Below are 12,103 nucleotides of genomic sequence, written 5' to 3'. Positions count from 1 at the left end.
GACGCGCACAGGGAGGAGGGCGGAGCTCCAGGAAGGGTCCCGGGCAGCGTGTGCATTTCTCAGTGGCTCCTGCTTGCTGAGCGATGCCACGTGGTTGGTGCTGTCACAGAGCTGCTTTCTGGGAGGGAGCCACAGGGCCTTAGGGATTCCGGGGCAGTAATGAAACACGGGGACTTGGGGTGGCTTGTGGCTGAGAGAGCAGAAACCACAGCCCCCAGTTGGGCAGGTGGGCAGCAGCATCCTGGGCCTTCACGAGCAGATATCCTCCGGAGTCAGAGGGCTCCCAAGAGGCACCAGGGGCCTGGCTGTGGAGGATAGGTAGGAGCTGGCCAGAAAGAGAGAAGGGAGTTGGCAGAAGGAGCCTTTCAGCTTGAACTTCATCAAATGCCCACATGAGGGACCATCCTGAGGGGTCTTCAGTTTCACACCTTCAGAAGCTTAGGGAGTAGGCGTGAATGGTACACACCTCAGAGCCCCTGAGGATGGGACAGGGCAGGTCAAAGGGGGGCAGACTCTGGGGTCTGGGCTCCATGACGCCCTGGCAGCCCCACCTTGGCAGTCAGGGGTTTCCTCTGAGGGAGCAGCAGGGTCCTCCTGGTGCCCCATGTGTGGGGTAGAGGGTCTACCCACAGCAGAGCTGCATCCACAGCCCTGCTCGTGAGACAAGAGGTCTGTAAAAAGTGAAATAATATGTGTGCATCCTTGTTTAAAAATCAGACAACACGGACAGGACACAAGTCACCTTATGTAAAGTGCGAGGTCCCCTGCCCCATGGCCCCATCAGCTGCTGAGTGTGGGTCTTGCTCCGTGAAGCTCATGGTGTAACGGGATCCAACCCCCGGTCTCACTTTACACCCACTTGTGCACCTGGCTGTGTGCCCACCCCTGGGGGGCACACACCGTCCTCCTTGGGGAGATGGGGTTCTGTCCTCAGAAAACTGCTATGGCCGCACGTACGTCCACCTGACATTTCTGTGGATCAGGTCCCTAGAGGGCAAGCCTAGGTCAGGTCGTAGAGCATCTGAAACTTCAACAGTGATGTCAGTTCCCCTCCAGAAAGGTGTAGGACTGGACGCCCTCTCTGGCTACGCTCCCATGAGCCGGCCCCGCAGGACCAGGATGGAGGGCCGGGCGTGGTGAGGGCAATGGCATGGCCCTCAGGGCTCCCAGTGGAGCCTGGATGAAAAGCCCCTTCCCTCAGCTCAGAGGCCCCCTCCACACTCAGATCTGTGCCAGGACGGACGCAGAAGACAGTTCCCGGGGAGTGACTGGGGCACCTGAGTGGCTTTGTGAGACGTGCACACACCATCTGGAACCCTGGTGCTCCGCCTTCCTCCAGACACATGTCCTGCACGGAGTTCTGAACAGCATGGAGTCTCTGGGGGCTCAGTCAAACCCCAAAAGTGTGCACCCTCCTCACACCCTTGAGGATGGCTCCATGAGAACTCCATGACATAACAAATGCAGGCGAGGATGAGCAGAGATCGGAGCCCCTTGTGCACTGCTGGTGGGGGTAGAAAATGGTACAGCTACCATGGAAACAGTATGGAGGCTCCTAAAAAAACAAACAGAAACAGAACTACCACATGGCCACGCTACACAGCAAGGCTACTGCCGGGCATGTGCTCCCAAGAACTGAAAGCAGGGTCTCGAAGAGAAACCTGCACACCACGTTCACAGCAGCAGGTGCAGGCAACCCATGTTCAAAAACGGATGGATGGATACACAACACGGCCTACACATTCAATGGAGTGTTGTGTGCACTCAGTCGCTCCATCGTGTCTCACCCTTTGTGACCCCATGGACTGCCAGGCTCCTCTGTCCATGGGATTCTCCAAGCAAGAATACTGGAGTGGGGAGCCATTCCCAGTCACAAAAAGACATACTGTTTGATTGCACTTACATGAGGTCCCTGGAGTCGTCACGTTCATAGAGACAAAAAGTAGAAGGGTGGGTGTCAGGGGCTTGAGCGGGGCGGGGGGGATAAGAGTTACTGTTTAATAGGGACAGAGTTTCAGTTTTGCGAGAAGGGTTCTGGACGTGGGTGTTCTTAATGCCCCTGAGATGTTCACTGAAAAATGATGCAGATGGTGAGTTTTGTGTCATATAATTTTTGCCCGATTTTTTAAATTTTTACTTAATTTTATTTATTTATTTGGCTGTGATGGGTCTTAGTTGTGGCACACAAGATCTTCAACCTTCATTGCGGCATGTGGGATCCAGCTCCCTGACCAGGGATAGAACCTGAACTTCTGCGTTGGGCACATAGAGTCTTAGTCACTGGACCACCAGGGGAAGTCCCAGCACAATTTTTTTTTTTTTAAGTTCGCAGAGCATTGTTCAGTGCCCATGAAAGTGAATCATGGAAGCTAAAGTCTAAAGAAAAACTAAAAGCTCCTTTGATTCCGGCCTTAAGCTTCAGATGTAGAAATGAACTTGTTCAACTTGCCCTCGTTACAGGAGTAAACGGGCTGGACACGGCCTTTCCAGAGTCACATGGCAAATCAGTGCAGGACTCCAGCCAGCCCCGGACTGCCTGCGTCCCACCTCAGGGCAGTGTCTCTGTTCTGGACAGGAGCCTGATAAAGCAGGTAAAACAAAAGAGTAAAGGGGCGTTTATGAACTAACTTTTTCAACCAAACCTGGAACTAACCAATCCCATGTGATTAGACTAAACATGATTCAAACAAAGCAAAAGTTGTCTTCTTTTTTTTTTGCCACGTCGATCAGAATGCAGAATCTTAGCTTCCTGACCAGGGATCAAACCCATACACCCTGTAGTGCTGGAAGTGAGGAGCCTTAACCACTGGACCACCAGGAAAGGCCCAGAAAGTTCATCTTCATGAGTCAGAGTCCTTGATGACGTGATGGATGATGAACTCCCAACCTCCCTCACCCCACTGTGGACACAAACACCCAGGTGACTGGCAGGGCCCAAGGTCAGGAGAAGCCACCAGGCCCTTCCCCAGTGGCACCAGGCCTCACCGGTCAAGGCCTCTCCTGGGACACAATGAGACACACGCATTTGACCTTTGGCCCAGTGCCTGGGCCATGGCTCCTGACACCCTCGGACTCTCCAGAGCAGAGAGTACCCAGTGGTGGCCAGCCTGGGGCAGCTGCATGATGGAGCTGGATGCCAGAGAGACTGCCAGCAAAGGAAGGTGTTTCCTGCATCTTGTGAGCCATGCTGGCAAATCCTCAAACCTGGGCACGGGTTCACAGGAACCCCCATCTACAGCCAGTTAGTCAGAAGTGCTGGTATTAAGCGGGAGTGGTCAGTGATGCCGAGCCCTTACCTGGGGGCCTGTGACAACCACGGCAGGCAGGTCAGAGTACACTGAACTGGACTGGATTGAGGATACCAGCTGGTGTCAGAATTGACCAGTGTCCGGAAAAACCCACAGGTCTGGAGTCAGAAGTGTCTGTGTAAGAAGAGCACAGACCCGCCTCTTTGGGCCTCCGTTTCCTCCTCTGTAAGGGTGAGGTGTTTGGGCCAAAGGCCACAAAGGGCCTTCCAGAGTTCGGTGACCCTCAGAACTGCTGGTTAAAGGGTTTCCAGAGTTAGCAGGAAGGAAACTCCCTCTCTGGAGGCTCGTCCCTCCCCAGGCTGCATCTCCTGCCTCAAGCTGGAGCTCACACATGTCTCTCTTGGGAGCAGCAGAGACCTCCATGGCGTCGACCCCAGGCCCAGGTGCGTACCAGCTCCCAGAGGCGTGGGGCCCAATCCCCTGAGACGAGGAACCAGCCTCCCTCCTTACTCTCCACTCTAAACCAAAACCCCAGACAGAATTCTGAACATGCCTCCCAGAAGACAAGGCCTGTGCTTCATTCCCAATTAAAGCAACAGCTCGTGAGCCTGGAAAGAGAGCTGGCCACGTGGAGAACTTGTGTGTGTCTGCATCTCTTCCTCCTCCCGACACTGCGGATCCAAAGCACATCTGAGGAGGATGGAACCCCAGGAAGACTTGGGTGTGCAGTGAGAAAGCACTGCTTCTTGCCAAACTCCCCAGAAACTGGGAGGATGAGGACAAGTTGCCCAGATTCACCCTGGAACCAGGTGACGTTCAGGTGGGTCGAAACTTGAGATGACCAGTTCCACACTCTGAGCTGCAAGCACATTCACTCGACTCCACAGACAACCCTGGTTTAGGGGTAGGGACTCACAGACTGGGCGCAAGTCCCTGCTCTGCCACTGGCCATCACAGACCCCCTGGGAAGGACGTGCCTGCCGAGCCTTGGCCTCTTCCATCACACGTAAGCCACAGTGCCGCCTCCGGGGTTGCCACCTGTGGGGCTCTCAACCAGCACCTGGTAAGGAGTCAGGCTGACCAGTCCCACCAGCATCACCCTGCCTGTCCTCAGGGCACGTGCCAGACCCTCTGAGAACACGGGCAGGAAACCAAAGGCACAGGCAGCCACAGAGAAACAGACACACCATTCTTCACCGAGAGACCTGAACACCAGAGTAAAAAGGCAAATCTAGTATCTAGTAAGGGCCTACTATCCCAAATATGGAGAGAACTCCTAAAACTCCTCAGCGACAGAAGTAACTTGCTTTTAAAAATGTGCAAAGGTTCCGAATAGACATTTCTCCAAAGATTTACAAATGGACAGTCACCATGTGAAAAGGTGCTTAATATCAACTGAAAACCACAGTGATGGACTTCCCTGGTGGTCCAGTGGCTTAGACTCCGTGCTCCTACTGCAAGGGGCCCGGTGTGATCCCTGGCCACAGGGGAGATCCTGCATGCCACCCAGCATAGTGAAAAAAATAAATAAAAACAAAAAACTGCAGTGAGACACCACTTCACACCCACTTGGATGGCTACTATAAAAAAATAAATGACAACTGTTGGTGAGACAGTGGGGCAACTGGAACCCTACACATAGCTAGCAGGAGGAAAGAAAGGTGCAGCCACGGTGAAGGGCACCGGACAGCCATCCCACCTCCGGGTTTGTATCCAGAACGACTGAAAGCACGGATACAGACACAAACACGGGACATGTGCTCACCCGTATTCGCAGCAGCACTATTCACAACGGCCCAAAAGTGGAAGCAACCTGAGTGTCCGCTGATGGACAAGTGAACGCACAAAATGAGTTCTACGCACACAACGGAGGAGTATTTGGTCTTTAAAAGGAAGGAGATTCTGAGACAGGCTCCTCCAACACGAGCGAAACTTGAAGACACTCTGCGGACGGAACAAGCCAGCCACAAGAGAACAGACCCTGCCGGATTCCTTCACAGGAGGTGCCTGGAGTGGTCAGGTTCACAGAGAAAGCAGAATGGTGGGGGCTAGAATGGGGGGAGGAGCAGCAAGTTAGCGGGGGGGACAGAGTGCAGTCTGGGAAGACAAGCAAGTTCTGAGGATGATGGTGGGGACAGCTGCACAACAGCGTGCGTGTACTTAATGCCACTGAACATCATAAAACAGAATGGTAAATGTGTGCTGTGCGTGTTTTTCTACAACTTCTAAGAAGTAAATAAATAAGAACAAATAAAACACGAGTGCCATCATGGAGCATGCGTCTGAATGATGCCTGGTAAGAACGGTAAGGTGATGGCATATTTCACTAAGAAGAAGTGGTAGGGCAGCCTGCTTGTCACACACATCCCTTCCCTGGATCCGGTCAGTGGATCCACATGCGGGGCAGTCGCACACAGAGCTGAGACAGGACTGACTCTGACCCAAACACAAGGTGCCCGTGTCAGAAGAGAACAGGCAGGCACAGGGCACCCAGGAGGCTCGGGAACACACTACGGGTCAGCAGAGGCCCCTTCTCGTCTACAGGGACCTGGCCAGGCTCACGGGCCACAGAGCTGCAGCACAGAGCTCTGGAGCCCCGGCCCGCCCTGGGCAAGGCCCTCAGCTCCTCTCGGCCTCCAGATGCTGGACATGAGAGCACTGACAGGAGTTTCCCGAGAAAAAGTGTTGCACGCGACACTGTGTGGATGGCACTTCGCAGGGCGTCCTACCTTCCCGTGCAGGGCCTGAAAATGATGGCCATTATTTTCAGCTTTGATAGATGCTGAAAACAAGCCTGAGAGAGAGGACCCTTTGGGGTGAATAACACACAGAGCAGACTCTACTGCGTGCTGTGAAGATCATGGGGAAACAGAAGGTATTCATCCTGCTCTGAGGAAGATAAGGCCATAAACAGGATGGGACTCGCAGCAAACAACAGGAAACAGCACGGCAGGAGGAAGCGGCAGCGTGCAAACTGGGCTGGGCACCCACTCACATTCCCTCTGCTAATCTTCAGGAACCCTGGAGGGCGAGGCCAAGTGCATGAGCCAGACAACACAGGCGGGCGTTCAGAGGAGTCACGGCACCACAGGCAGGGTGGTCTCGGAAGGCTGCTTGGAGGAGGTGGTGAGTGCTGACAGCCAGAGGCTTGAGGGCTAAATGGAGGAAATCAGAGACTCTTCTAGGCCAGGGGGGTTTGGGGAAGCACTGAAATAGGCACCAAGGCCAAGGCTAGTTTTTAACAGGCCTCTCCTCAGGGCACAAGGAGCAGGGTCAGCACGCTATTTTCTGTCCTTGCAGACTAGTAGGTTAACCTGAAAATTCTGAGTAACATATCTCCTAGGTCAAGAGCAACAATGCTTAACTGATGCTCCTCTGGGCATTTTTACCCCCTCCCTTTCCTGATACCCACTTGCCCCAAAAGCAGGCATATTACACAGAAATGACTTCCCTGGTGGCTCAGATGGTAAAGAGTTCACCTGCAATATGGGAGACCTGGGTTCGATCCCTGGGTTGGGAAGATCCCCTGGGGGAGGAAATAGCAACCCAACCCAGTATTCTTGCCTGGAGAATCCTATGGATAGAGGAGCCTGGCGGGCTACAGTCCATGGGGTCGCAAGAGTCAGACGCGACTGAACGACTGAGCATAGCACAGCATGTCATACAGAAACAGGCTAAAAGCTCTCACACAACACTGCCTCTCCAAGGCCGGAGAAAACAGACTATGAAGTACACAGCGCTCTACTTACTCCATTCACTCTGTGAGATGAGACTCTCAAAGGGTTTGTAAGAAAGCACATTATGGTGATTTTCCCCCCTTTCCATGCTGCTGCTGCTAAGTCACTTCAGTTGTGTCCGACTCTGTGTGACCCCATGGACTGCAGCCCACCGGGCTCCCCTGTCCCTGGGATTCTCCAGGCAAGAACAATGGAGTGAGTTGCCATTGCCTTCTCCAGTGCATGAAAGTGAAAATAAGTGTATGTTTTCAAGCTTTCTGCAGAGGTCCACACTGTGTCTTTAAAGCACATTTCCATGGGAACTGCTCATAGCCCCATCACACCCTCTAAGCAGAGCAGCGACCTGGCCAAATCCTGGGAGCCTCTCAGCTCGGGTCTGAGTGTCCGAGCGTGGAAAGCAGGGGCACGTGAGCAGGCTGGTTACCCTTACAGCCATCCCAGCAGTTAAAGACGGGTGCTCTCAGAACCCCAGACTTCCACCCGTGCTCTGCCCACCCACCTCAGCAGGTGCCCTCTCATCTCTCTGGGGGCTCCCCGGAAGGGCCCTATCCCAGACCTCGGGGAACTGGCACTGTGTGCGCTGACTCCCTCGTCAGACCCCCGCTCTGCACAGTGGAGGCTTTCACAGTAAGACAGAGGTGGCCTTTCGGCAGCTGCCAAGGGGACCCTCCCTGCCTCTGTTAATGACAGCCGGGCCACTACCCTCCCTAGAAACCATCCATGGCTCCTCAGTGCCACCAACAGAAGGGTCTAAACCACGCGGCCGACACTGGAAGCCTCGTCAATCAGGCCTGACACCGTCTGCCTGGCCTCTCCCTGCTCTCCCGGCTGGTCTTACCCCCACCCCTGCACAACCAGCCTTTGCCTAGAGCACCCTCCAAGCCTCCTTCTCCTCTTCAATAGGAGCCAAATCCCACCCCCTGAGCACCAGGTTCCTCCAGCCCCTGGGATGCCCCTTCTCATCATCTCGATCCCTAGGACAGCAGCTGCAGAGTCAGGTTCCGTCTCCAAAGCGGAAAGAGTAGCACGCTCACGGCGGTGTTGTAAGAACCAAAGCAACACAAGATATACAGCGCACCTATTGTGGTCTCTGGCACACAGTAAGCCAGCACCCATCTCTAAAACAGCAAAACCGTTAATCATTACTACTGCTGCTGGAGATGATCCCTCCTGTCCTCCATTTCCTTAGTTCGTTTCTCTCTCCATCTGCTGCCAACACTTGCCATCTTACCTGACTTAGGTCCCTGTCTCAGCTCCCTTACTAGACTGAACATCCCAGCAAGTGTTTAGCGTGGTGCATACTGAGAGGCGACAGAACCACCAAATGCATGGATGATTCTAAATAATCAACCTTATAGTCTGTCCACAAGAAAACTCACACTTACTGTTTGAAGAAAGATTAAGAAGCGATTACAGGAGCAGAACTTTTCATCAAAAGCAACGGTTCTCAAAGTGTGGTCTCCGGACCCAGAGTGTCAGCATCCTCAGACCTTGACAGCCCACCCCAACCGACCCCGCCACCAGCTTCGACCAGCTCTCTAGGGATTCTGACAACCCTGACTCGTGGGCTCTGCAGGGCAAGAAGCAACATGCCAGCCCACAATGAAGCCCAGAGCAGGACTGGATTCTCCGCCGGACTCTGGCCTTGACCTGGCAGAAGTCTCTTAACCTGCGGGAGCTCCAGTTTCTTAGAAGCGATACAGGGATGATCATCACACTCAGGATTCAGGGAGATCCCATGTGCAATTCACACCAAGTAGGTGCTTTAAAACTGTAAGTTCCTTCCCGTTCTTATCCTGTCTATCTCACAGGGTTGGGAAGACTAAATAAAACCCTGAAGCCGCCCCCTCGCACTGGGTAACTAACTCCTCTCGGAACAAACACTTTGGCTCGTCAAGCTCACAGCCATCTCAGGAGATGGGGAGGCTCCCGCAGCAGTCAAGACCCCACACCACCCAGGCCCTGGACACTGACCCTGCAGCGAGTGGGAGGGAGCTGGTCCTCCAACACTCGGGTCGGGATTAACTAACTCCTCACTGATCGCATCTAAATGAATCCAAACTTTACTCCTGGAAAAGGGTGATCTGAAAACATTTTCCAGCCAACACAGGAGAGCTGTGGACCTGCCGAGTACCCTGGACCTGGCTTGTGGTTCCCGGACACAACAACTGTTAACACAGGACCCTCTGAAACCCATTTCAGAAGACAGCATCAGGCAGCGCAAGGAAGCATTCAGTCTTCCTGGGTATTTCTCAGCCGTATACACCACGGCGCCTCCGGGCTCAAAGCCGGGGCCTCTATTCGGGAACCACCTCCCAGGACGACGAGCAGCAGGGAGACCGGGAAGCCCCGGAAACCACGTCAGATGTCAGCTGGGGTATGGCTGCCAGCTCTCCGTGTGTCTGACCCAACAGTGCCCGGGAAGCATGCAGTAGGCCAGCCCCGAGGCAGGGTAAAAGGCCAATCCACGCACCCCCAGACAGTGAGCCCAACACTCTGCGGCTCAGGACACTTGGGCTGGTGCCTTACTGCTACAGAAGGCCCCTCGGAGCAGTGTTTTAACATCTCTATCCTGGGGCCTGGCACCCAGCACCCTCTCAACATGACTGCTGAATTAGACAGATGGGGTGAGTTAGGTACAAGCCCCAGCAGCTGTTGAGGGAGGAAAATGAGGTCCAGAGAGACTGAGAGTTGAGGTCAGTAAGGAATGCGGCCTCGATGTCACCCACCCAGGACAGGGCTCCATCCTGGGCCCAAACCCAACTTGCCCCCGTGCCCCGCAGCCACCTCCACTCCACTCGGACAGGGGACCACAGAGGGGGCCACACCGCCACCCACCTCCTCCACCCGTCCCCGGAACAGGGTCTCTTCTCTGAGAGTGAGGTTCCTTCCCCTTCCTCACCAACAGCCCAGGCCCAGCTCCCCGCAGTGTGCCAGCCTTCTGACAGCTCTCCCGTTCCCACAAGGCAACCCAGCACTGGCTATGGTGGCCTTCCACTGGTCACCACTGCCCCCCGAGTCTCTGTTCCCTCTGGTGACCCCATCAACCCTTTGAGCGCTGGGACAGCTCTGTAGGCCATGCTTCTGCCCCACTAAGCCTCAGTTTCCTCATCTTAAGGTGAAAGGATAATAAAACTCACCATGCAGAACAGCTTCAGGAGAAAGTCACGGTGGTCAAATTGCTTCGTGTGAGGTAAGCCTGCTGCTCCTACTAGCCAGCTTTGTTGCTGGGGCTTCACTCCTGCGTCTCCCTCCCTTCTACCAACCCCTGGCACATATACCTCTCAAGAACACGAACAGCACTAAATGTCGTGAGGGTCACTTTTACACTTTGTCCCAACAGCACAGAACACATGTTGGAACCTATTCTGGCTTCTAATCACTTATCTGAGCTGAGCTGCGAAATTCCCGAGGCCTCACCTGCTGGCTCACTGGCTGGCAACGAAGGGGCCCCATTCTCTTCATGGTCAAGTGTCCTAAGGGACGGTGGACTTCGGGCCTGGTCACAGATGGGCCTGCGGTCCCCCATCTCCTCTCCAAAGTGGAAATGAGTCAATCTCCCCGCCCCCCACCTCAGGAGGGGGGGAGCTCAGGAGGGCTGCACCGTTTTCCAGGGCCCCACAGCTGAAATGGGCAAAGCGACATTCACCCCAGGTCCTCCTGAGAGAAGTGTCATGCTCTTTTCATTGCTACCCACCCGTACATCCTCTATGTTTGTATATTTTAAAATCTCCTTTAACTTATATCCCTCATCAGCTACCTTGGTGTCTCAAAGGTAGTAACAGAGCGTCCTATTATAAAGGAGACAGAAAAGGGAAAAAAAATCCCCCCAAGTTTACTGGCTCCCTTCCACAACTGCCTGGAATTCAATACCAGAAATGAGTTTCTGGAATACGGATGCCGTGAAAGAGCACCTGAGGAAGAAGAAAGGGAGGTGGAAACCTCCAAAAAGGTGGGAAAAGACCCTCCAGGGCCCAGTGTCCATCACCCCTTATCAGAGACCCTATACCAGGGAGCAAAGGCAGGCTCCCAGGTGCCAGTCAGCCAACGGGAAAGGCGTCAATAATTTCACAGGCCCACTAAAGGCTGAAAAGTAAGCTGGAAATTTACAAAGCAGGAAATAGGGAAATCACTCCAGCCTAATCCAGCCAGGCCCATAAGGACGCCAAAGGTCCCTGCTCATAGAAGGCGTTTTACCAGTCTTTCCACCAACCAGGAGAAACCCAGTTTTAAAAGAAACCAATCCACATTCTTGACGGATCACGCCTGGCGTGAGCTCCCGCCTTGGGTGAAAAGGCACGTTGCTCGTCAGTCAGGAAATTTCACCGGGCGGGCCTCTGGTGGTCCTTCACCTCCACCTCGGGCTTCCTCACCGGGATGCTGGTCATCCCGGTGCCCGGAGCGCCCAGAGGGTTTGCACACCCGAGTAATCCCCTCTCCACCTGCCCCCAGAAGGCCGGAGTCGGCAGACTTGAGGACGCTGGGAAGTGACAGCCACCAGGCAGACAGTAGCTCCAGAGACATGAGGGCCGCCTCTGACAGACGGAACTTCAGACCTGACAGGGCAGCGACTCGCACAAGGTCACGGGGAGAGTCGGCGGCAAGGCTACCTGGCCCTGGCTCCGGTCGTCAACCGGCACGGCCGCGGCCGCCCCCGCCCCCGCCCCCGCCAACCTTCCCAGGGGCGCGCCGGCCTCCCCGCTCCCCGCCGCTGAGAGTGGCTCAGCCCGACGGGCCCGGGACAGGGAGCCCGCTGGGACCGCGGCGGCCGGGCTGGGGCGCGGGGCTGGGCCCCACCGCGCAGCAACGCGCGGAGCACCGCCCAGGCCTCGGGACGCCGCGATGGGGGGCCTTACCGAGGCACTGCCCTACCGGCGTGCTGAACGGGTTCCCCAGGAGGAACTCCATCTTGGGCGGACGGCTCGACAGCGGCCCGCGCGCGTCAGCCGCCGGGTCTCCGCGTCCCCTGCCGCGCTCCCGGCCTGACTGACACTTGCCCCCGCCCCACCCTCTGGAACGCCGGTGCCCGCCGATGGCCCCGCCCCGCCTGTCCCTATTGGGCGAGAACTGCCTTGCCCTCTTCCGATTGGTAACCACACCACCCTCCGCGAAGTCCCG

At 55.3% G+C, this 12,103-nt stretch overlaps 1 protein-coding gene across 20 annotated transcripts in view; it reads right to left on the bottom strand.

The window, feature by feature from the left end:
- TOM1L2 (target of myb1 like 2 membrane trafficking protein) overlaps positions 1–12,007 on the bottom strand; it is a 71,800-nt gene extending 59,793 nt beyond the window's left edge. For 7 of the 20 annotated variants that reach the window (XM_061391226.1, XM_061391232.1, XM_061391238.1 and 4 more), the window contains exon 1: positions 11,842–11,991. In XM_061391226.1, coding sequence (XP_061247210.1) covers positions 11,842–11,893 — 52 coding nt within the window. In that variant the 5' untranslated portion in view covers positions 11,894–11,991. Of the gene's footprint in view, positions 1–11,841 lie in introns of all 20 variants that reach the window. The other 13 variants (XM_061391224.1, XM_061391228.1, XM_061391227.1 and 10 more) reach the window with 5 other exon arrangements.
- Between the last annotated feature and the right edge of the window lie 96 nt (positions 12,008–12,103).

This window comes from Bos javanicus, chromosome 19 (genome assembly GCF_032452875.1).
Source record: "Bos javanicus breed banteng chromosome 19, ARS-OSU_banteng_1.0, whole genome shotgun sequence".
Taxonomy (NCBI): domain Eukaryota; kingdom Metazoa; phylum Chordata; class Mammalia; order Artiodactyla; family Bovidae; genus Bos; species Bos javanicus.
Note: the sequence above shows the minus strand (reverse complement) of the source record. Positions and strands in the feature narration are given on the sequence as shown.